Raw genomic sequence first — 23,915 nt, forward strand, 5'->3', positions numbered from 1 at the left:
AATTGTTGGTAAAGATTTAAAATTAGACAATCGTGGCCTTATAATTTCTCCCCCACTATACCACTAAATCATGGTATATAAGAGGTTATCAGTATTACCTATAAGTAGTGTACACTTCATTCCATGGCATTCACATAGTCTCTGAAACAATATTCCTGGTGCCCAATGTAGTGAACCAAGTTTCCAAATCATTAATCAGTGCAAATTCAGTTATGGACTCTATTATAGACTAGTTCATGGGATGTGAAAAACTAAACATGAGAAAAGGTTGTGTTATGCTCTTTCTGAATGTACTGATTTGTTTTGAGGTTAACTGTAAACTAGAGAATTCATATACTAGGCAGTATAATTAAAATTGTACTCCAGGTAACACTGCATCAGAGATCTCAAACATACCTCCAATACTTTGAGATAACTCAGGTTCTTTGAGTCACTTGTTTCCTTATTACTATGTTACAAAGTCTGACATTGTTTCTGACTACTAATAACTATAGAATAATTTCTATACACATGAAACAAGCAATGACATCTTCAAGAGAAACAATGTTAAAGATAAATGTAAGATTAAGTGTAAATATCATTACCACCATCTGCAAAGCCAGTTGCGGTGATAATAGGGATAGCCACCATAATTAGTCCACAGCTGCTCCAAACGTACTTCATTAAGAATTGCTCTATCATGATGTACCACAAACGTTTGGATAAAATAAGGTTCATCTGGTCCGCTAAAGCTTTGTAACTCTTCTGGAGTTGCTTCATTTCTACCTATAGAGAAAAAAAATAAGAATTCATCTAACATATTTATGAAAATAAATACCATATGTGCTTGAGGGCTGTCTTTAATGATAAGCACTTATTATTATTTTGGTTTACTTAGTATAGCATTATCTATGGGCCTTAACAACCAAGAAATACAGATTAATATTACAATTAGTCATTATTATTTAGTTTGGGTTATACTTGGGACTATTTAAAAATTTTATGCTATTCAATGAATATAATATTAAGTGTAAAATACATATAACTGGGCTGGGGGTGTATTCAGTAGTAGAGCACTTGCCTAGTATGGATGAGGCCCTAGGCTCAATCTGCAGCAATCCCCCTCCTCAAATGTGTGTGTATGTGTGTGTGTGTCCCCACAAAAATGATTTATCATTATGATTTCAAACTTTAAGCTGTTAAAATTATATTTGTAAGACACAGATAAACAATATTAGAACCATATTCTAAAAATAAATAAATGACATACATTTATAAACTCCACCTTTAACTGACTCAATTTACTGGATTTTGACTTTTATGCAAGAACCATATAGCACACTATAATATACATCATACAGCACACTATAATATACATCATTGTGTTCAATGTTTCAGGAAGAAGAACAAATCAACATGATCAATATAACATATGGGGCCAATTTTCAAGTGGGAGTAAAGGTCCTAAATTTGTTACAAAATTTTTTCTTTAAATTGGTTCTGCTATTTAAAATTTTTGATAATTTCTGATGTTTTAAAAGCTAAATAATCCTCCTTAATAATTAAAATATCTTCAACTTAGAATACCTCATTATTTCATTTGCCAAGCCATCTGTATTAAGATTTCAGATGCATCATTTTTAAAATATGTCATATTTAACATCTGAAGTCACTCCCATGCATTAGAGATCTGTGCAATCTGGCTAATTGTTTTAAGGATTTACTTAATGTTGAAAATCTTAAATATTTAAAAATATTCTGGAACTTCTTTTTTTCTATTTGTTTCCTAATGGTTATTTTTTTTTCAAAATAGACAAAATTTAATTTCACTGACTCTTTTAATTTGAGTCAAACTATGTGCTGAACATAAACTAAACATAATAGAAATATTACTTTATAAGAAACTCTTCTGTATTTCTTAGGATGCTCCAAAATTGATCCGACATGCAAAATTATTAAAATTGTCTTCCAAATGAAATGTGGAGTTTTCCCCCTCTTAAGCAACAAAGGAATGACAATAAAATAAACCATTCTAAATTTTCCACCTCAATGGAAAGGTATTTACTCTTAGTTTCCAAATATGTATTTTTTTCACATACTTTAAGGTCACCTACCAAGTTAGGGTTTAAGTTTTAAGAACGTGTTTTTGAGATATTTGTGTGACTGAAATGATATGTAGGCTGTTTCTTAAATGTTGAAATTTTATTCTCATCAAACTTTTAAAAAGTTTGCACTTTATAATTCTTTAACAGCCTGCCATTTTAAAAGATAATGAAGTATATATTGTAATTTAAGTTTAGCAATCACAGAAATCAAAAAGGTTAAGAAAGTGGGTCCAACAGTCATCAGTCAAATATACAACAGATGGTGTGGCACTGCAGTGGCTGATTGAACAGTCTCACATTTCACTCATCACCTTAATTTTTATCTTACCTTATGTCCTCTGTAAAAAGCAATTTCTTCCACATTGGCTATAATTCTGGAGTGCACATACCGCAAATAGCCTTTCCTATGAGCTTCTTCAGCTACCAATTTACCAAATTTGGGAGAGCAAGCCTTCAACACTTTAGCAGTGGCATACACCACAAGTCCTGCTAACAGGGTGGGTCCAATTGGGCTTGCTCCTCTGGACTTAGCAGTCTGGATGAGTGTATAGGAGGTCAGGATTACATCTAAAATAGGTTTGGTCAGGTTGGAATACAAGTGAGCCACAGATTGGGAGAACATCATAATATCCTCAGTAAGAGACTGGTCAGGGTTTGCCAGCCTCCCATCCATATTGATCACCTTATAATAAGTCTGATTTGTAAAATAGGTTTCATAGGCATGGTCTACTAGTCGAGTTCTGAAAGCCAAAGCCAATTTGCACTCCAGGTACCTTATTGCACTGTTGACAAAGGTGGCAGGAATGGCAATCATAAGCCACTTGATTAATTTGAGGATGAAAGTCCGAGGCTTCTTTTCCACAATGCTTTTCACGATTTTTCCATCCAGACCAGCCACATAAATAGATAGAAAGGTTCTTGAGATTAGAGCCACCGAGTGGAGGCAGAGCCACCCTGTTTCAGTGGTCACAAGTTTGGGAAAGAGAATTTTCCGAAGTTCTAGTAGCTGTTTGAAAAAATCTGCATTCACTCCAGGCGAAGGTTTTTTACAAATGGTCTCGGTGCAATGCAGTATTTCTCTGTTCTCTGCAGCGGGGTAAGCTTCTTTTTTCCTCCCGTGGCCAGATTGCTTTAAACGCTTGCCAATGACGGGATAGAGGGTTTTCAGTGCATATGCTGCAGCCACCAGGCAGGCAGCCCTCTTAGCAGCACCCGATCTGGTCCATTTCATTCGATCAGCTGCTGCATTGAGCATATGTATCATTTTCCCAGTTACCCAAACCGGCTCCAAAAAGAATTCTTTTTAAAAGATCATACTCCACAGGCACCCCCAGTAGATGTTTCAGAAAGTCCTACAGCATCACTTAGTCTGTAGCGTTTTTCCTTCACTGTTTTATTTTATTTTGTTATTTTGTTCGTCTGTGACACACACAGCAGAGCTCAGACTCCACAGCATCTACAGGGGATGATTCCCTCAGAAGCTCTAGCTGCACGAAGCTCCTCCCTCCCAGGCTCCTCATTGGCTGTGAAGGCGGTGGGACCTTGGAATCCTCGCAGCTTCTCTTTGGAACCTTGAAAAGGAGGAGAGAGCAAGACGAATTACATCTTTAAACAGTTCAGCGAGGGTTAAACGTCTATTTTTGGAGAGGTCGAATCAGGCCAGCTACCCGCGAACAAAACCTGCCCTAGCTACTGAGCATGCTCAGTGTCATTTAGAAACCCGCAGAAGTTTCAGGATATACAGTTCTTCTTTAAGGTTTTTTTTTTTTTTTTCTTCTTCTCTTTTCTTTTCTTTTTTAGATACCATAAGGGGAAGAGAAAGCAGAAAGACTCACAAAACGAGACAAGGGAAACTAACCATGGAGGAGGGATAAGATGATCAATATCTAATTAATATGAAAAGAAGAAAGTGAAGGGGCACTGGTAAAAACAAAGTATCAAATGCAAATACTTGGGTCTGTGTTTTGATCTGAAGTGGGGTTTGGTTTTTGTCTGTGATTTCATGAATGGTCCCAGAACCTAACAGGTAAGTTGTAATTGAGGGTGTTCCTTGTAAATAAATAGAGGGGAAAGTCTTCTGTATTACAGAAAATAATTCTTTCTTATACTTCTAGATCTTCTTTTTTTCCCACTCCAGATCTATGTTTACTTGTCATATAATAAAAATCTTCCTGCTCCATAACTGTTATTTTTAACAAGGGAAATCAGATGCACTCTTATTTATTTACAAGATGACTATTAAATGAGATTAACGTCTCATTTCTACCACTCCCTTGTGTTTTCACTTGGATATATGTAGCTTTATAATCAAAATTTATTGCTATAATCAAATTTCATTTGTGAATCCAACTGGAATTGGGTAATAGAAAAAGCTTCTGTAGGATCTTACTTCACTTTTCAAGAATTGGTGTTTTTTGTAAGTTTTCGTTGTGTTGATCTCTTTAGACTTAGAGGTAATATTCTGGCTACTTCTTATTTCCATTTGATTATTTGATAAAAATCAAGAGTGTCTAAAAAAATTCTTCACATCCTAAAGGAGGATATAGAGGATATAAACTTCTCAATAGTCAAGCAAGGTTTTGCACAATTTAAAAAAACCAAAGTACATTTTTTTTGAGGTGGGGGAGGCTAAGTGTATATTTTAATGCCAGAAAGTAATTTTTTGCCCCTCTACATCTCACTCACAACATAGACACTTTCAACTGAAAGCTTGGGAAGACAGACATTTAAGCTAGAACAGAGCTTGGCAAATTATGATCAGTGGGCCAATTTCAGTCTGGTACTTATTTTTATATGACCAGTAAGCTAAGAATGATTTTATATTTTACATGCTAAGCAAGTGCTCTGCTACTCAGCTACAGCCCTAGCCCCAAATATTTTTAGTTGTAGATGGACATGATACTTTTATTTTGTTTATTTATTTTTATATGGTTCCGGGGATCAAACCCAGTGCCTCACAAGTGCTAGGTGAGTGCTTTACCACTGAACGATTTTATATTTTAAATGGTTGAAAATATACCAAAAAAAAGAATATTTTTGTGATGATAAAATTATATGAAATTTTTATTTCCATATCCACAATGAAGTTTTATTGGAACACAGTCATATTCATTTACCATCTTCTTTTAAGCCATAGTGGCAGAGTTGAATGGATTCAACAGAGACTAAAATATTTACTGTCTTGCCTTGATAAAATTTTGAAAATTTCTGTTCTAGAATATAAAACCTGTCTCGATGTTAAATGACCTTCATATCTCAGTTTATAATGAACTATGCTCATTTTTATAAGTAACAATATTCTCAGATTTTTAAATCTCTTTGTTATATGATTATATTAATTCCAAGACTCATTACATATATTTTCATTTGTTTACTTTAAATTCAGCAAATTTATTAATGTATGAATGACAGTTTCATACAACCTTCATATGAATATATTTGATATTATCAGCACACTCGATCATTCTGTTAAGAATTTCTAAACCTGTATATAAAGATCAAAGGGCCATAGTGGTTACTGTCAAAATCTATTCTCTCTCAGATCATGCTTTTGGTGTACACAAAATAAGACTGCCTTATATTTTTAAATTTTAGTAATTTATGTTCATCTCCTGAGAGCTAAACACAGAAGGGTTAACTATGACAGGTTGGAGGCCAGGGTAAATCTATCTGGGGGTGATGGCAGGATGTTTAGTCAGGCAGAACAGGTACACAGAAGGATGACTGGGTTAGACAACAGCTGGCAGTCAAGACAAGTGGCTTACATCACTGGCAAACCACCAGGGGCAGCCATATGGGGGAGAAGGAGCGGAGTGGGAATCCAGAAGCAAAGAACACTGAAGATCCAAGCAGGACAGCTCTTAGTTGTAGGTAGGTCAGTTTACCAACTAATAATGAGCCTGGGGTACATAAACAAGCTCTGAAGGCCTGGAGTGAGAATTTGCTGAATGGAGAATCAAATATGAGGAAAGAGACCAAGATAAAAATTTAGTTACAAGAATTACGGTACAAAGAAGGTTGAGAGGCCCTTTGTACAACTGTGGAGGTCAATGTGAGTTTTAACTTGATATTGAGCTCCTTAAGTACAGATCTATCTATAATAATGTAAATTTCACCCCTACTGTTCTTTCTACACTACTCCAAAGGTCAGAGCCTAAGATCTGAGATTAGGTTTAAGGCTTCAGATAAAGCAAAGGAAGGATTCAAGATGAGAAGAAACGATATAGGCATCAGAGGAGGAAATATAGTCCTGCTCCACATAATAAAGTTTTGGTCAACATTGGACCAGATATACAACAGTGGTCCCATACGATCCTAATGGAGTTGAAATACTCCTATAACCAAGGGACATCATAGCCTTTGTAATGTCACAGAACAATGCAATGCATTACTCACCTGTTTATGGCAATGCAATTTTAAACAAACCTATTGTGCAGCCAGTCAGATAAAAATATAGCACATATAATTATGTACAGTACATAACAGTTGATAGTGATAATAAATGATTATGTTACTGGCTTATATATTTATTATACTATACTTTTTATAATTAGAGTGTACTCTTTCTAATTATAAAATAATGTTTGTTGGAAAGCCATGTGCCATATTATTATACCTCATGCATTTCAGGCCTCATGTGCAGCCTCATGCATATCAGGTTTAATGTGGCTCAAGAGGTCACACAAAGTGATCTACCTACACCATCTAGTTTTGTGTAAATGCACTCTGTGATATTTGCATGATGACAACACCATCTAAGATGCATTTCTCAATGTATTCCCACCATTAGTGAATAGGACTTTAAAAAGTTAAGATGGTTAGAGTGATTCTTTTATCTTTTTTTTTTTATACTGGCAGTATGAATTAAAGCAAAGAGAATGTTACTTAGGTTTGAATTCCAAACTAGGAGAAAAAAAGAAGTAAAAAAATCCCTTGTTATTGTATTAAACATATTAAGTTTAATTTCCACTCAAGCTTCTCAACTTTATGTATTTTTATATGGGAAAATATTAAAAATTCCTTGGGAAATAATCTTAGAAAAAGAGCTTGAAATGAATTCTAAAAATATTTAAAGCAATGATTCTCAAATTACTACTCTGCTTATAATATAATATTCTCAGGGCCATTACCAATATCCATCCAAGAGTAGGATTAGATTTTACATGTATATATAGAATAATATTTATTAGGAAATAAATAAATAAATATACATACACACATTTTATAAATTGTAAAACCTCAGAATTTTTTTGGTAATAAGCAAAACAACATAAATGCATATATTATATAGATTATATATGAATTATATTTTACATTGCAAATCACCAGAAAGTAATTTTTATAAATAGGTAAGGATAAACTGTCTAAGTTTTAATAATTTTGAATGAATTTCTTTCACAACAAATGCTGAATAGTATTTGATCTGTACTACATTGTTTTATTGAACTGATTCCTGATCCAAGAGATTACCTAATTGCTTTACTGACCCTAAAATAGTACAGTGTTTGATGCTTATTATCTATCGTGGAGGCATAAACAACATTGCAGATGAGATCTTCAGTCAATATTTCAGCTATTACACACAACTACCTAATACCTTGTTCCTAAAGAAATGTCTTTTGCTTAAAGAAAAACTCAGTAAATAGCTATCTGAACATGTATCCCATAGATTAATCTTTCTCTAGCCTAATTTACCATTTCTACTGCCTCTTTGTGACTGGGAGGAAAGCAGTAACTCTAGAGGGAGAAGAGATGGTTCATTCCAGCTCTCAGTTCTTTACTCCTCTCAAAAAATTAGACAATTTCCCCTTTATGTCCTTTCACAAACAATAAAAGGAAAAAAAAGAAAGAAAGAAAAGGAAGGACAGAAGCAAGTCATATTTCCTTTAGAAAATTATTTCCCCTTCTAATTAATTTAGTCAACAAGTTTAGAATGCTAAAAGTACGAAAGGCAGATATACACGACTATTGTTCCTGCCTTGAGTGTAGGGTTTAGTTCCTGAAAACCAACAGCCACTCTGTGCAGAGGAGTACTTCTCTGAAATGTTGAATTCATCTGATCTAGTCAGTCAGAGATATACTTTGGTGAGTTTTTGTTATAAAAGTCAGGATTTACATTATTAAACAAGATGTCTATTCTGAGACATAATACAATTCCAGGTACTATTTCCCTACTACTTAACAGAAAATGTATTACATCATGAGATCTTCTACAGGTTACACCCTGGAAAAAAAGCATCATGGCAACTGAAAAAATTCTTTGTGCATTTATTTGGGATAAGATATTTAATTTCAAAGCAAAATGTTATAGAACAGTTTGTAAGGTATGTGTTTTGTGAAGACTATACAAACAATACAGAATGAACAGCAAAATCCAATTTCTGTTTTGGGAATTTTTTTCCTTCTTAATAAGAAATTTAAAGTCTTTGGTCCTTCATAGCTAAATTAATTTGTGATCAAGCTCTTTTAAAAACCCAACACTCACAAAATGTAAAATAGTATATTACTAGAGTGCAATGTTTCTGATAACTTTTTATTAAATATTAAAACTGTGCATTAGAAATATATAAAGGATTTGGGTGTGGAATAACAAATCAGAACAGAAAACATCATTTTGGGGGGGGTGTTTAGATATTGTTAACCACGTCGTTTTATTTCCTGAATCTGGTCTCGGACTTGATAAAGACAGCAGAGGCCAATAAGGAACTAGATAAATTATGGTGGAGACGGTATGAAACGCCAACCCTGCGGCCACCATCAGATATTTTCATTTACTTAGGTTTGCCTAAGGTGAGCAGTTAAAACCGATGTCAGTCTTGTTATTCAGGCTGAGTTGGGTGGCCACTGTATTGCTCTCCGATGGATTCCCTTGTGGCCTAACAGGACCCCACTTCCACCGGAAGAGGTGCACTGAAGAAGCCGCAGGGGCTGTAGGGATTGGGACCAGAAGGTCTCTCAGGTGCGCATTGACTGTCGGGAAGTTGGGCCCCAGGCTGGTGTTAGGGAGACCCACCCTGAACCTGTGGGTTGGCCTAGAGTTACTGGTCCGAGCTCCAGCCTTAAGGAGCTCAGTGTACCTCTCGTAAGGCAGATTTGCAGTGATGAATTGGGTTGGGGGATCCCGGTAAGTTGCGCTGGTAGAGTTAGATACTATAGTCATCGTGTACCTGGACATTTATACCTTAGTGATGCCTTTTTCTTAGGCCGCTGTAGAAGGGTCACAACCTTAGCTGGAAACAACCTGGTAGGAGTGGGTCTTTTAATTGCTTTACATGCCAGGATGGAGGCTGTTGCTTCAAGTCCCTGTTCCTAAAACAAAAGCAACTAACTCAGCTTCTCTCTGCTAACTTCCTGAAGGCATCACTTGTGGGGCCTGCTAGGGGCGAGGGTCCCTGCTATACTTCCTCCCTTTCTTGATATCCTTCATGCTTATCCTGTTATGAGGCCCCTGAACCCTACCTTCTGCCTCTACCTATTTCTCTCTTGAGAGGTGGATTTTATAGGTTGATACACAGTCTTTGTATGAATTTGGAAAGTATCACAAGACAGTCTGATCTCAGTTGCCCTAAATCCAAGGCAGAGCATCAATATCACCATATTTTCCAATTATAATTTATTTTTTAAAGGTAAATACTGTCACCACCTTTTATTTGAATAACTTACAAGAGAGTTTACAGTTCTCATTTAGGATTAATCACATAAAACATGATAGGTTGACAATTTAGTTTTATGTGACCTACTTATTACATTGCCATTGACCTCAAAGTCCCTTAGGGTGGAAATCATGTAGGTCTATAACTTTGTTTGATCAAAAATGTTGATGAAAAGTGTGTCAATTGAAACAGCTACTGTGTACCTTTTTAAAAAATCATAGGTAGACCCAGGACAGTGGTGATATGGTTAGAATATATTAAATTTCACAAAAAAAATTATAAGAGAAAAGATGCTTTTATGTTCACCAAGTAACTTTAGCTTGAGTGTTTATCCTGTAGAATGTGTTAGCATTGTGTTTTAGAAATTTACCAGGATTATTTCTGGCTAGTGTTCTAAAAGAACACTTGCCCTTTGGAAAAAAAGTGAAAATTCACCTATAGGCTTCAACAGGATTTAGTTATACATGATGATAAAGTGATGTTTTAAATTTGATATTCTTTAAAATGAATATTAAGATTATATTGTTGTTGTTCCTTCAGAACAACTCCAAGACATCCAGAATTAATTAATTCAACAAATATATTTTTGCATGCCTACTTGTTTAGGGTTGGCACTGCAGCTCAGAGGCAGAATGCTTGCCTCATGTGTGTGAGGCACTGGGTTCAATCCTCAGCACCACATAAAAATAAACAAATAAAATGAAGGCATGCTGTCCATCTACAACTACAAAAGAAAAGTAAAAATAAAAGATTATATGAAATCATATTACAAAGACTTTAAGCACTAATAGAATGATGCTATTATTGTTTTATATAATAAATTTTTCTGGTTGTTCTGAGAGTAGTATTTTAATTGCCATTGGGAGGATTCAAAGGCAGTATATTGCAGGAAATGTAGTCTAGAATTGTGTTTTTCAAAATGACTGTACTGCTGCACCTGAAGGAATTAGGAACTGGGACTTAAGAAACAACAGACTAAATATGCATGGTTACATCTGCTTTGGAATATTCTTTTTACTCAGAGACTGGGGAAAACCTGTCTTTAAATGTAAACAAACATGGAATACATTATAGAGTAAAATTAAAACTCTTAGAAAATATTAAGATAAACTATGCAGTTTTAAATAAAGTTTCCTTGTGAGGGAGCTGGGCTTCTTCAGATGAAGCCACATGTTGATTATGAAAAAATGAGTGTTTCCACTTTCTACTCTCAGAGTAGGCAAGAGTAGATGAGATTAGTTGAATTTGGCACTCTAATCACCTAAAAGGCCTCAATCTGAGATAATGCTTTTCGTAATCACTAGCAGCTGATTGGAGCGTCTAATAAATAGGAATTTAAATCCTTATCCTATACTATCTTGGAATACCTATTTATTCTCCCCCATTTTTAGGGGTGATTTTGGTTGAAAAGGTTGAGAATTGTTAGAGAGTTAAAATACAGAAAAGTAACTAGCGAACAATTACAAAGCTCCTTCAGAACAACTCCAAGACATCCAGAATTAATTAATTCAACAATTATATTTTTGCATGCCTACTTGTTTAGGGCATTAACTTGAACAGGGAAATGCATAAAATAAAAATATACCATTCTGGTTCCACAAAAAGTATCTTATGATAGAATGTTGAGATTTGAATTCGACAAATCACTGTAATAGGCAACAAGCACTGTATTTAGCTTATTATATCCTTACCAGAATCTTATGAGGAAAATAGGAATGTTATCCTCATTTTACTGATGGGGAAACTGAAGCTCAGTTAATATTAGGTGACTTCCCTAGAGTCAGTCAGCTAGTCAATAGTAGAGTTAGGATATGAGCCCAATGTGCTTAACTGCTATGCTTAAAAAAAAGTATTGTAAAAAGTGGCACAAATAAAGGGCTGTGGATATTTCAAGAGCAAAGAAACAGAAAGTTACAATAAGCAGTATTGGATAGCACAGAAGCTAAGCATTCAAAGATGCAATGAAATGCAGGTTCTTAAAGTCAAAAAGAAGGTGAGGTAAACAAATGATCAACTTGGAGAACTAGTTTGCGGAGGAGGCTTAGAAGAGACAAATTGGAAGGGGAGGTATAATATTAAAGAACTTGAAAAAATTATTTGGCAGATAGATGGGTCTGCATAAATAAATGATCAGCTTGGAGAACTAGTCTTCAGAGGAGGCTTAGAAGAGATGAATTGGAAGGGAAGGTATAATATTAAAGAACTTGAAAAAGTTATTTGGCAGATAGGTGGGTCTGTATTAAGACATTTAAATAGGGGATATGAATATTTTGTGTCAAGTAAATGAATGAAATAGGCTACAACAAACTTATGTTTTGGGAGTAGCAACCTGATTACATATCTTATCTGAACCAGAGTGTTCTTGTTTTATATTACAAAAACTTGATATACTGTTTAATTGCAGAATCATTTGATAGGAGCATCTTTACAATTTTACAGTTGCAAAGGTCTTTACAACTATTCTAATATAAAACAAACTGGCATTTGACCTTTACCTGATCTCCAATATAAGTGTTTTATTAGTCACACATAAAATGTCTTTTTATGAGGGAAAGAGCTGGTAACTGGGGAAGAAGTGTATTTCCCTTATTTTCCTTTTTTAATTGTTTACTTGGTTGGCTTTAATATTGTAGTCTTTGATATCTTTTCAAAATATCATAATGTTTCGTTTCAAACCAAAGTCTCATTAAGTATAAGAAAGTTGGTCTAAGCAGAGACTAATTGACATGTGTATGATAGTGATTCCCAAGCTACTGTCACCAGAACTCACTAATTAGCCATAATGTCAGGTTTTTTATTTAATGGACTGTTTTTTTTCCTAAAGTTATATATTTTTTGACCTTTTAATATATTAAAATACACACTTCCCTTTTAAAACCCTTCCTTGATAAATTTAAAATATCAATTCTGTGTCATTTCCATCAATTAAATATAATTTTTTGAAAATTACTTGTCTGGGAATCATTGACCTAGAACTCTTTTGTTTGTTTTTTACTGCTAGAAGTCACTGCTGAAACTTTGTTTGCTGATTGGATGAATGTACAAATTTGAAAGAGGACATATAAAAGCATTGGTTTTTTTTAAAAAATTCTTTTCTTTATTAATCAATGACTTGTTTCACCAGATTCCTAGCTGGGCATGAAGGTGGTAGCAAGAAAGGACACTGTAAAGATGGAAGCACTTTTGGGGCCAGAAAATGCTATTCAGAGTTAGATTGACTATAGATCTATAAATACAGTACTCAAATTAAATGTAAGAATTTCGGAGAAGGATACTAGGGATTGAACACATGGGTGCTTTGCCATGAGCAACATCCCAGCCCTTTTTAAAATTCTGAGATGGAGTCTCACTGATTTGTTGATGCTGGCTTTGAATTTGTAATTCTCCTGCATCCGCTTCCCAAGTTGCTGGAATTATACACATACACCACTATGTCTGGCTTAGTATAAGAATTTTTTTAATTAAAGAGATTTATTTTTATAATTTTAGTCAAAGACTACAACCAATGTCAATAAAAGGCACAGGTGAAGATCTGTTGGTATTGAGGTAAGGGAGAGGCTACCATTTATGGATACAGGCTTAGATCTAGTTCATCAAGCAAAAAAACTAGATGCTGTATAGCAAGCACTATGCCTCATGGGAGTACAAAGCTACTAAAATATAGTCACATTCTGAGAGTTTCATAGTTTATCAAGGGAGTAAAATATCATCTTAAGTTTGAAAATGTTTAAGATCAGAGGCCCAAATATATGATATTATAAATAGGTAATGTGAACATATGATAGTTTTAGCTGTGGTTTTGACTAATCAGAATTAAATATGAAAGTTCAGATGGAGAGGGAGAAATAAAACTGCATAAGTACTTGGAGATAAGATTAAAATTTTAAAATGTATGTGAGTGCTTGATAGTGAGTTTGAAAACCAAAGAAGTTGCAATTTTTCTGTTATTGAGGAGCCATATAAATTCAGAATTAATCAATGTAAATGATATTTTATGACTATTTGTAGTGTTCATATTATATAGATTGGGATATAGCTGAGGAGACTCCATGATAGTGGTATCAGTTAGGATTCTGTTAGAAAAGAAAATTAATACTATTCAAAAAAATTTTGGGTATAACTATATATTCTTCAAATACAATCAACACAAATTCTAGTTCACTTTGTAGGGATTACAGGCTTTGAAAATTTGGTTTGATTATTAAACCTCTCTATACAACAATGGATCCAGGTTGTAGGTGAGCCCTCTAAGGAGAATGAATATAGATACAGAGCCTTGGAAGAGGTACATTCAGGTAAATGGTCCTGAAACTTAAGCTTAATCGGCTTTTCAGGAAATTAGCCTTTGTGTTTATATCTCTCTTTACTCATCTTTTAAATGTGGATATTACTCAGGTTTTAATGAATATCATCCCAGTTTGACAGTCAAGGTTTGTGTGTTGTCCTAGGGTCATACTTAATTTAGGATTTGTCTTAGAGTTTTTTAAACTACATATAAACTATTGTTAATAGTCCCATTAAAATGAACCATCAAAATTCAGTGAATATCATTTTTAAAATCTCCGCCGTAGTTCTATTTGTGTGTGGGCCATATGTGCAATGAAGACAGTTCTCATTTTAACCTGGTTAAATCTGAAATCCAGTGGTAATCCAGGTCTTTATTTTATACTCTCCAAATGAAATAATAAGAGTTCCTTTTCAAGACAGCATGAAAGGTACTTTCTGACAAAAGAAATTGTGCTGGGACATGAGTAGTTAGAGACAAAACTTGCTGGGTAGTGTGGAAAAAGTATTTATTTGGGTTGTCTCTGCTGTCCACTTGTTGTATCTAGCCATTATAACATTGCAAGTTAAGGTCTAAGGGATTTGTACAGCTCTCTGAAATAAGGGGAATTTTAAATTAGGAGTTAATGAAATATATGTGAAATATAGAAGCTAGTCCTGTCAGAAAGCATGTTATTGAATTGAAAGAATGCTATTGCTAGAATAGCTTTGTCAACAACTGTTTTATCATCTGTTTGATAATGCTTTTGTAACAATTTTTTGGCAACAGGGAGCTCAAATAAAGGAAAACTTAATGCTTAGTGAAATAGTAAGCATGGATATTTCGCTTTTCAAGGAAATCAGTGAACCTATAACTTGTGCACAAAATGTTTATCAATATCCAGCATCCCCCATAGTTATATTGATGACCACATAAAAATATGAAGACATAAATGTACTGAAAAAATATCAGTATTTGCTTTCAGATTTAGTAATTATTTTGAGGAGATACCAGTAGACATTAACTTAACATTTAGCTGCAAAAGGAGCATTTACCTAGTACTCTGTGAAATATGACTTTTCATTTAGATTGAATGACTTCTTAATTTTAAATTTTCTTGTGTGTATTCAAAAAGGCAAGTAATGACTATAAATGTGTAGATTTACTAGCAGAACTTCATAAGCAGTCGAATGATGCCAGTTTTCCATGAGTGTCACCAGATACCACACAGAAAATAATTCCAATAATTATTTTATTTAATTCATGAATCAAAGAGAAATTCTTAGAAGCTCATTTTGTCAAAGATAATACATCTGATATTATTGTGAATACAATTATGAATTGCATAAAGTTTCATAAAGTGAATTCCATAAACATGAATGATAAAGATAAAATGATTCCTGAATCATAATATGAATATAAATATGATGGATCATAGATTTATGAGTAAAACAGGGTTCTTACTCAATTATTCAACCTGTGTAATTGAGATATACTTTGAATTATTTGTGTTTACATATATTAATCACATAGCTGCAGCCAAAGAAGCAAGGTATTTTATCTAATAAATGCTGCAGTTGTCAAAAGTTCCAAGTTATTTTATATATACAGTATAATAAATTGAACTACATTATTTTTGAGACAAAATTGATGCTGTATGAAAAAAAGAATGCTTTGGTATTTTATTGTTAACTTTTTTGGTTACTTTTATTAGATGTCACACGTTTGAGTCTAAAGAATTACTTTATATATCAATCTGTGGGTCCTATGTAGTTATTGAATATTTTGATAAACAAGTCATCTAAATTTTGATGGCAATTTTTTTAAAAAACTAGTGGGAATATTTATTCAGAGTATTGTATAATTGGAATGACCAAATATTTCAGTGTTTTAAGCTTTTAGAAAATAAAATTTTAAAGGTTTATCCTGTACAAAATGTAATTTTGAAACTTTATTTTTGGAATTCAGATTTGTATTGAAATATTGTGACTGTTAGAAAAACCTTTTTGATTAAATACATATTTTTAATTGGTTAATTTTATATTTCACATATTCAATTAAATATGAATTAAACTGGAAAATCTCAGTTTTATACCATCTAAATTTGAAGAAATATTTAAAACTTATATTTATTTGTTAATTTTGTTTTTAAAAATAAGGAAGTTACTTTAAATGGTTTGGAAAAGATGTACATATGAAAATGTTTGGCTAAATGAAAACAAAGTAGGAGGTGGGAAAGGTTATCAATAAGTGTTAAGTTATGTTTATAAAAGGTTCTGGTGTGCTGTTGCACAGTAGAGTGACTGTAGATAATAATTATATATTTTAAATGTCAAAAAACTAGAAGAAATTATTTTTAATGTTTTTTACCATAAAGAAATGATAAATGAGGAGATGGCTATGTTTAACATGATTTAAACATATATAATATATACATGTATCAACACATCACATGGTATCCTGTAAATATATTCTTATGTTTTTTTTTCTATCAGTTTAAAAAAATTAAAAAAAATTGACACTGTTTTCCATTTGACAAAATTTGCTCTGTCCTTACCAGGTACTTCAGCAACTATAAGGAGAGCATTTTCTCAATTAAAAATAATATAGTTCATGTGGAATTGTTGATTGAGTATTTAATAGTTTTAAATTTATTAACCAAATATAATTTTAAAGACTACTGTGGAAAGTTTTGTGAAGAGAATTTAAGTATAATAAATTCATATTGAAAAAGCACTTTATTCTGAAAACCATTAGTAACAAAGTATTAGAGACAAATTTAGCTTAAGTAATTAATTACATGAATTCAAGAAATAATTTTCCTGCTCATGTTTTTTTGTTTAGCCTTCTGACAGTTGATATAAAGAATATTTTGTGTTGTGAGGATATTAGGCAAAAGGTACACTCATACACTGTTGATGGGACTGCAATGGTGCAACCACTCTTGAAAGCGGTCTGAAGATTTCTCAAAATATTAGGAATGGAACCACCGTATGACCCAGCTAACCTACTCCTTTGTATATATTCAAAGGTCTAACATCAGTATACTACAGGAGTACAACCACATCAATGTTTATAGCAGCACTATTCACAATAACAAAGCTATGAAACTAACCTAGGTACCCACCAACAGATGAATGGATAAAGAAAATGTGTTACTTCCACCCAAAGGTGTATTACTCATCCAAAAAAGAAGAATAAAATTATGACATTTTCTGGTAAATGGATGAAACTGGAGACCATCATGATAAGTGAAATGAGCCAGACCCAGAAAGTTAAAGGTTGATTAAAAAAAAAAAAAAAAATATATATATATATATATATACAGAAGCTGCAGCAAAATAAGGGAGAAAAATAAAGAATAGTGGGGGTGGGAGATTCCATGTAAATAGGAAAGATTAAATACTTCACTGAGATTAAAGTATTAAAATATTAGTTTTATGCTGTCAAACCTCTAAAATATTTTATATGAAAACTCAGGTGGTGTAGAGAAAGGGGATTGAGGGTGAGGGAGGAGGAACAGAAAAAGGGAAGAATGGTGGACTCTGACCTAACTTTCCTGTGTATACATATGACTATATCACAGTGAATGTACATCCACAAAGCACTAATTGAAACAACAAAAACAAAAATAAAACTATACAGGAATAGCAGAAAGACCAGTAGAGTAGACAGAACAAGGAGAACAGGGAGGGAAAAGGGAAATATTGGGGACTGAAGTATAGCAAATTATATTCCATACTTGTATAATTAATCATAATATTATATATAACTAAAAAGAACTAATAAAAAAAGAAATTTTTATTTTAATGTTCCTGGAGATAGAGAGAGAGAGAGAGAGAGAGAGAGAGAGAGAGAACGAGTGCGAGTGCTTTATCTATTGAGATAGCTCTTTATGTATCTCCATAGAGATATCTACAGATACAGATATGTAGAAATATATGTAGATATCTAGACATATATACATACATATCTGTATATGTAATTTTAATTTTTATAAACATTTTTAAAAATTGTTTTCCTATAGAATATTTTAGAAATTTGACAACATAATATTAATATTTTAATAGCTCAATACATAGAAATATTAAAATTTTAATAGTTCAATACATAGAATTCTGGCTGTGAGACACATCCTTTAAATAGGAACAAATGAATCTTACTGTTCTTGAAACTTAACCATAAGCCTTAGGATGATCTACTTTCATTGCCTACCCTGATTTCTTTCAGTATTTAAAGATTTACATAAAGTATGTTTGTAGGAAATTATTATTTTTTATATTTATAATGTTGCTTATTAAAGTCTTATTACCTGTAAGACTACCAGGAATGTTTGTGTGGAAAACTTACCAAGATTTTAGCTATAAAATGAGAAGCCAGGTTGCATCTAAATACTAGTTAATTAAATTTGATGAAAGTGTGTATAATAGTCCATGAATATTTCCAAATTTTAGAAACATTCCTAATAGAACTATGAATATATTCAGTTTTTTTCTTGATTTAATAAGTCTCTGAGAACTTGTTTTAATTAGGTTCTCTCTTCTGAGTATTATATAGATTTCTGCTTTATTGGTTTTACAATTTTTTCCCTCAATATCTTTCCTCTTGTAATTCAGACATCTTTTAAAACTTTTATCTTGTAAGAGAAAAGTATTTAAAAGCCATAGCATTTTGACATTTATCATTACTATTCCTAACACATCAGATAAACCTGCCAAGTACTTTTTCTAGGCTAATAACTGCCTTGAATCTTAATTAGTCCCCTAGCTAATACTGTTAGATGTTGATGTTTTAGTTTAATATTAATTACACTGTAATTCAAAGCGTAGAATATTTTTCATCTGCTAGTTATTTATTGCTCTTTTAATTTTCTTTATATTTTCTAATTTTAATTGCTGAACATATTATTATAAGATGTTAACATTCTGAAACAGTTTCTTTTGCATGGCATCATGCCCCTAGGAATATAAACTAATTAGGGAACTAAAAAAAAGTAAAACCATACAAAAAACACAAAAGAGCAATTTAAGACAGATAATGTACAGTATTAATATAATACCTATAGTATTTAATTTCTGATGTAGCTTCAATACTGCCTGTATGCACCATGAAAATTTATGGGTTAGTTCTGTTTATAACAATTCTTTGGCAAATTTCTTATTGTTTTAAAATTTTTATTATAATTATTGATTCATATTAATTATACAGATTAATGAGTTTCACTGCAATATTTCCATACATGTATATATCATGCTTTGTTCATATATACCTGCCTTACTACTACTGTCTTACTATATATGCCCCCCCCTTCCCCAGGCATCCTGCCTTTTCCTTTCTTTAATAGTCTGACTTTTATTTTAAGACATCTTCTTTTTAGTTTCCACATATGAGAGACAAAATATGATACTTGTATTTCTGTGTCTGTCTTATTTTCCTTAACATGATAACTTTCAATGCCATCCATTTTCCTGAAAATACCATGATTATGTTCCTTTTAATGGCTGAATGAAACTCCATTGTATGCATACACCACATTTTTTTTAACCATTTCATCTATTGATGGGTACCCAGATTGACTCCATATCTTGGATTTTTTTTAAGGATTTTTTTAGAATTTTATTTTTTAAAGATGTTGATGAATCTTTATTTTATTCACTTATATGCAGTGCTGAGAATTGACCCCAGTGCCTCACACTTGCTAGGCAAATGTTCTACCACTGAGCCATAACTCCAGCCCAACATTTTCTTTTAAATGTTTTCTTACTAGAAAGATTATCAAAGGTTAGAAGTTCACAGTTCTGTTGTCAGTATGGTTCCCTTCCATCTCTCTTTGTTTCTTTTTTTCTTTCTCCCCCCCTTTTTTCCTAATTTTCTTTCCATTAACCCTTTACACTTCTCTCATTTTTTTTTCTTAGCAAAGAATAGCAAATATTTATATTCCTACTACACAGAATGAATAACTTGTACAGTGTTCTATGAAAAAAACCTACAGATTTTCTTTAAAGTACATAACTATAATGATAGCTAATATTGTTCATTCAGACTTTCATTGAACAAGATGATTGTAATCTATTTCTTTAAAAATCCACTTTCCAGGCTGGGTGTCATGGTACACACCTATAATCCCAGATACTTGGGAAGCTGAGGCAGAAGGATCATAAAGGGACAGTCTCTGCAACTTAAGACTGTCTCACAAATAAAAAAATAAAAAACCTGTGACTGTAACCAATGGTAGAGTACCATTGGGTTCAAGTTCCAGTACTGTAAAAAATAAAATGTTTTCCAGGATAAAATAGTCATTAGTTTAAAAAGGATTAGCCTTATTCTCACCATTCTTCCTACCACTAAATCTCTGATCTTTCAACTATTAAGACAAAAATTAGAGAAACTCTAATAAAAGTTATTTTATAAAGTACAGATAGATTTCATTAATAGATTGGTATATGAATGGAGTCTTGAAAGTATTGAAAGTTTTAAATATGAATATATGATTCAACTATAGAACAGGTAATTTCAGGCTGCCATTCGCCTGCGTCTCGCAGACAAATTACTCAGGCTCAGTGCTAAAGAACCTGCGGAAACTGCTTCTTGGAGCCTGCTCCTATCAGAACATACACCGAGCCTGGAGCGGCCGAATTCTGGCTCCCGGAACTGCTCTGGCCCAGGGCTAAAGAACCCGCAGAAACTGCTTCTCGGTCCGGATCCTGCTGAATACTGTGGAGGCCAGAGGGGCAGAGCAGAGCCGCCGCCCATGCCCGGAACAGCCCCAGCGACCCGCCAGCGTGGTATCACTTCACCCCAACTGCAGTAGGGGCCGAGCAGAGCCGCCGCCCGAGCCCGCAAGGTAGGCAGACCTGCGACCGACTGGCAGAACAGGCCAGCGGCCTGCCGGCGTGGTAGACACGTCACCCCAATTGGAGTCGGGCAGAGCAGAGCCGCCGCCCGCATCCGGAACAGGCCCAACGACCCGTGGGCATGGTAGTCACATCACCCCAACTGGAGTAGGGGCAGAGCAGTGCCGCCACCCGCGCCCGCAAGGTAGGCAGACCTGCGACCGACTGGCAGAACAGGCCCAGCGGTCTGCGGGCGTGGTAGACATGTCACACCAATTGGAGGAGGGGCAGAGCAGAGCCGCCACCTGCGCCTGCAAGGTAGGCAGACCTGCGACCGACCGGCGGATCAGGCCCAGTGGCCTGCTGGCGTGGTAGACACGTCACCCCAACGGGAGTAGGGGCACAGCAGAGCCTTCACTCGCACCCAGAACAGGCCCAGCGGCCCGATGGCATGGTAGTCACATCACCCCAATTGGAGTAAGGGCAGAGCAGAGCCGCCACCCGCGCCCGCAAGGTAGGCAGGCCTGTGACCAACCGGCGGAACAGGCCCAGCGGCCTGCCGGCGCGGCAGACACGTCACCCCATTTGGACTAGGGGCAGAGCAGAGCCGCCGCCCGTGCCCACAAGGTAGGCAGACCTGCGACCGACCGGAGGAACAGGCCCAGCGGCCTGCCGGCATGGTAGACACGTCACCCCAATTGGAGTAGGGGAAGAGCAGAGCCGCATCCCGCACCCGGAACAGGCCCAGCGACCCGCTGGCATGGTAGACACGTCACCCCAATTGGAGTAAGGGCAGAGCAGAGCCACCGCCCGCGCCTGCAAGGTAGGCAGACCTGTGACCGACCTGCAGAACAGGCCCAGGGGTCCGCGGGCATGGTAGACACGTCACACCAACTGGAGGAGGTGCAGAACAGAGCCGCCACCCGCGCCTACAAGTTAGGCAGACCTGCGACCGACTGGCAGAACAGACCCAGTGGTCTGCCAGCGTGGTAGACAGATCACCCCCATTGGAGGAGGAGCACAGCCGCTGCCCGCCCTGCAAGGGAGACTTTTCAATTATACAAGAGCAATATAAATATATAGGGGGAAAATTTCAAAAACACAACAGTTTCACCAAGCAGAAAGAAACGCGAGCAGTATGAAACGATAAGGAAAGAAAGGACCACAAGCAATGCAGGTCAACTCAACTTTAGAAGAGGTAATAGCTGCAGAAGATGGAATGTCAGATAAAGAATTCAGGATATACATGCTTCAGATGATCTCGAGTCTCAAGGAAGACAGTAGACAGCAAAATCAGACAATGAAAGATCACTTCGACAATGAATTACATAAACAAATCCAAGAAGCAAAAGATCAACTATACAGGGAGATAGAGGTAATAAAAAACAAACAAACAGAAATCCTAGAAATTCAGGAAGCAATAAACCAACTTAAAAACTCAATTGAGAATACTACCAGCAGAGTAGAACACTTAGAAGATAGAACATCAGACAATGAAGACAAAGTATTTCAACTTGAAAAGAACATAGACAGCTCAGCAAGACTGTTAAGGAACCATGAGCAGAACATCCAAGAAATATGGGATAACATAAAGAGACCAAACTTAAGAGTCATTGGGATACAGGAAGGTATAGAGCTCCAAACCAAAGGAATGAGCAATCTATTCAATGAAATAATACGAGAAAACTTCCCAGACTTGAAGAATGAGACAGAATCCCAAATCCTAGAAGCCTACAGGACGCCGAATGTGCAAAATCATAAGAGATCCACACCTAGACACATTATAATGAAGATGCCCAGCATACGAATAAGGAGAGAATTTTAAAAGCTACAAGAGAAAGGAAGCAGATTACATTTAGGGGTAAACCAATCAGGATAACAGCTGATCTTTCAACACAGACTCTGAAAGCTAGAAGATCCTGGAATAACATATTTCAAACACTGAAAGAAAATGGGTTCCAACCAAGAATCGTGTATCCAGCGAAATTAAGCTTCAGGATGGAAAATGAAATTAAAACCTTCCACGATAAACAAAAGTTAAAAGAATTTGCAGCTAGAAAACCATCTCTTCAAAACATCCTTGGCAAAACATTACAGGAAGAGGAAATGGAAAATAACAATGAAAACAAACAGTGGGAGGTAGGACAGTAAAGGGGGGAAAATAATCAAAGAGGAAAACAAACCATGTTTAGTAACATAAATAAACAAATATGGCTGTAAGAACAAACAATATCTCAATAATAACCTTAAATGTTAATGGCTTAAACTCACCAATTAAGAGACACAGGCTAGTAGAATGGATCACAAAACAAGACCCAACAATATGCTGCCTACAGGAGACACATTTGATAGGAAAAGATATACATAGACTGAAGGTGAAAGGTTGGGAAAAATCATATCACTCATATGGACTTCGGAAACAAGCAGGAGTGTCCATACTCATATCAAATAAAATAGATTTCAAGCCAAAGTTAATCAAAAGGGAAAAAGAGGGACACTACATACTGCTCAAGGGAACCATACACCAACAAGACATAACAATCATAAATATATATGCCCCAAACAACGGTGCAGCTATGTTCATCAAGCAAACTCTTCTCAAGTTCAAGAGTCTAATAGACCACCATCCAATAATCATGGGAGACTTCAACACACCTCTCTCACCACTGGACAGATCTTCCAAACAAAAGTTGAATAAGGAAACTATAGAACTCAATAACACAATTAATAACCTAGACTTAATTGACATATTTAGAATATACCACCCAATATCAAGCAGTTACACTTTTTTTCTCATCAGCACATGGATCCTTCTCAAGAATAGATCATATATTATGTCACAGGGCAACACTTAGACAATATAAAGGAGTAGAGATAATACCATGCATCTTATCTGATCATAATGGAATGAAACTGAAAATCAAAGATAAAAGAAGGAAGGAAAAATCATGCATCACTTGGAGAATGAACAATATGTTACTGAATGATCAATGGGTTATAGAAGACATCAAGGAGGAAATTAAAAAATTCTTAGAGATAAATGAAAACACAGACACAACATATCAGAATCTATGGGACACAT

The 23,915-nt window shown here is 34.9% G+C and overlaps 2 protein-coding genes across 2 annotated transcripts in view; one reads left to right on the plus strand and one right to left on the minus strand.

Moving 5' to 3' along the window:
* The window catches only part of ABCD2 (ATP binding cassette subfamily D member 2), a 60,911-nt gene extending 57,280 nt beyond the window's left edge, over positions 1 to 3,631 (minus strand). Inside the window, exons 1-2 of the mRNA XM_081309060.1 lie at positions 2,413 to 3,631; positions 585 to 765 (exon numbers count right to left, since the gene is read on the minus strand). Of these exons, the coding sequence (XP_081165186.1) occupies positions 585 to 765; positions 2,413 to 3,348 (1,117 nt within the window). The 5' untranslated portion in view covers positions 3,349 to 3,631. The remainder of the gene's footprint in view (positions 1 to 584; positions 766 to 2,412) is intronic.
* Positions 3,632 to 3,847: 216 nt separating this feature from the next.
* Positions 3,848 to 23,915, plus strand: part of REDIC1 (regulator of DNA class I crossover intermediates 1) — an 80,602-nt gene continuing 60,534 nt past the window's right edge. The window contains exon 1 of the mRNA XM_081311442.1: positions 3,848 to 4,110. Within this exon, the coding sequence (XP_081167568.1) occupies positions 4,091 to 4,110 (20 nt within the window). The 5' untranslated portion in view covers positions 3,848 to 4,090. The remainder of the gene's footprint in view (positions 4,111 to 23,915) is intronic.

The sequence above is a fragment of the Spermophilus citellus genome (assembly GCF_964194105.1).
Source record: "Spermophilus citellus genome assembly, chromosome: 10".
In the NCBI taxonomy this organism is placed as follows: domain Eukaryota; kingdom Metazoa; phylum Chordata; class Mammalia; order Rodentia; family Sciuridae; genus Spermophilus; species Spermophilus citellus.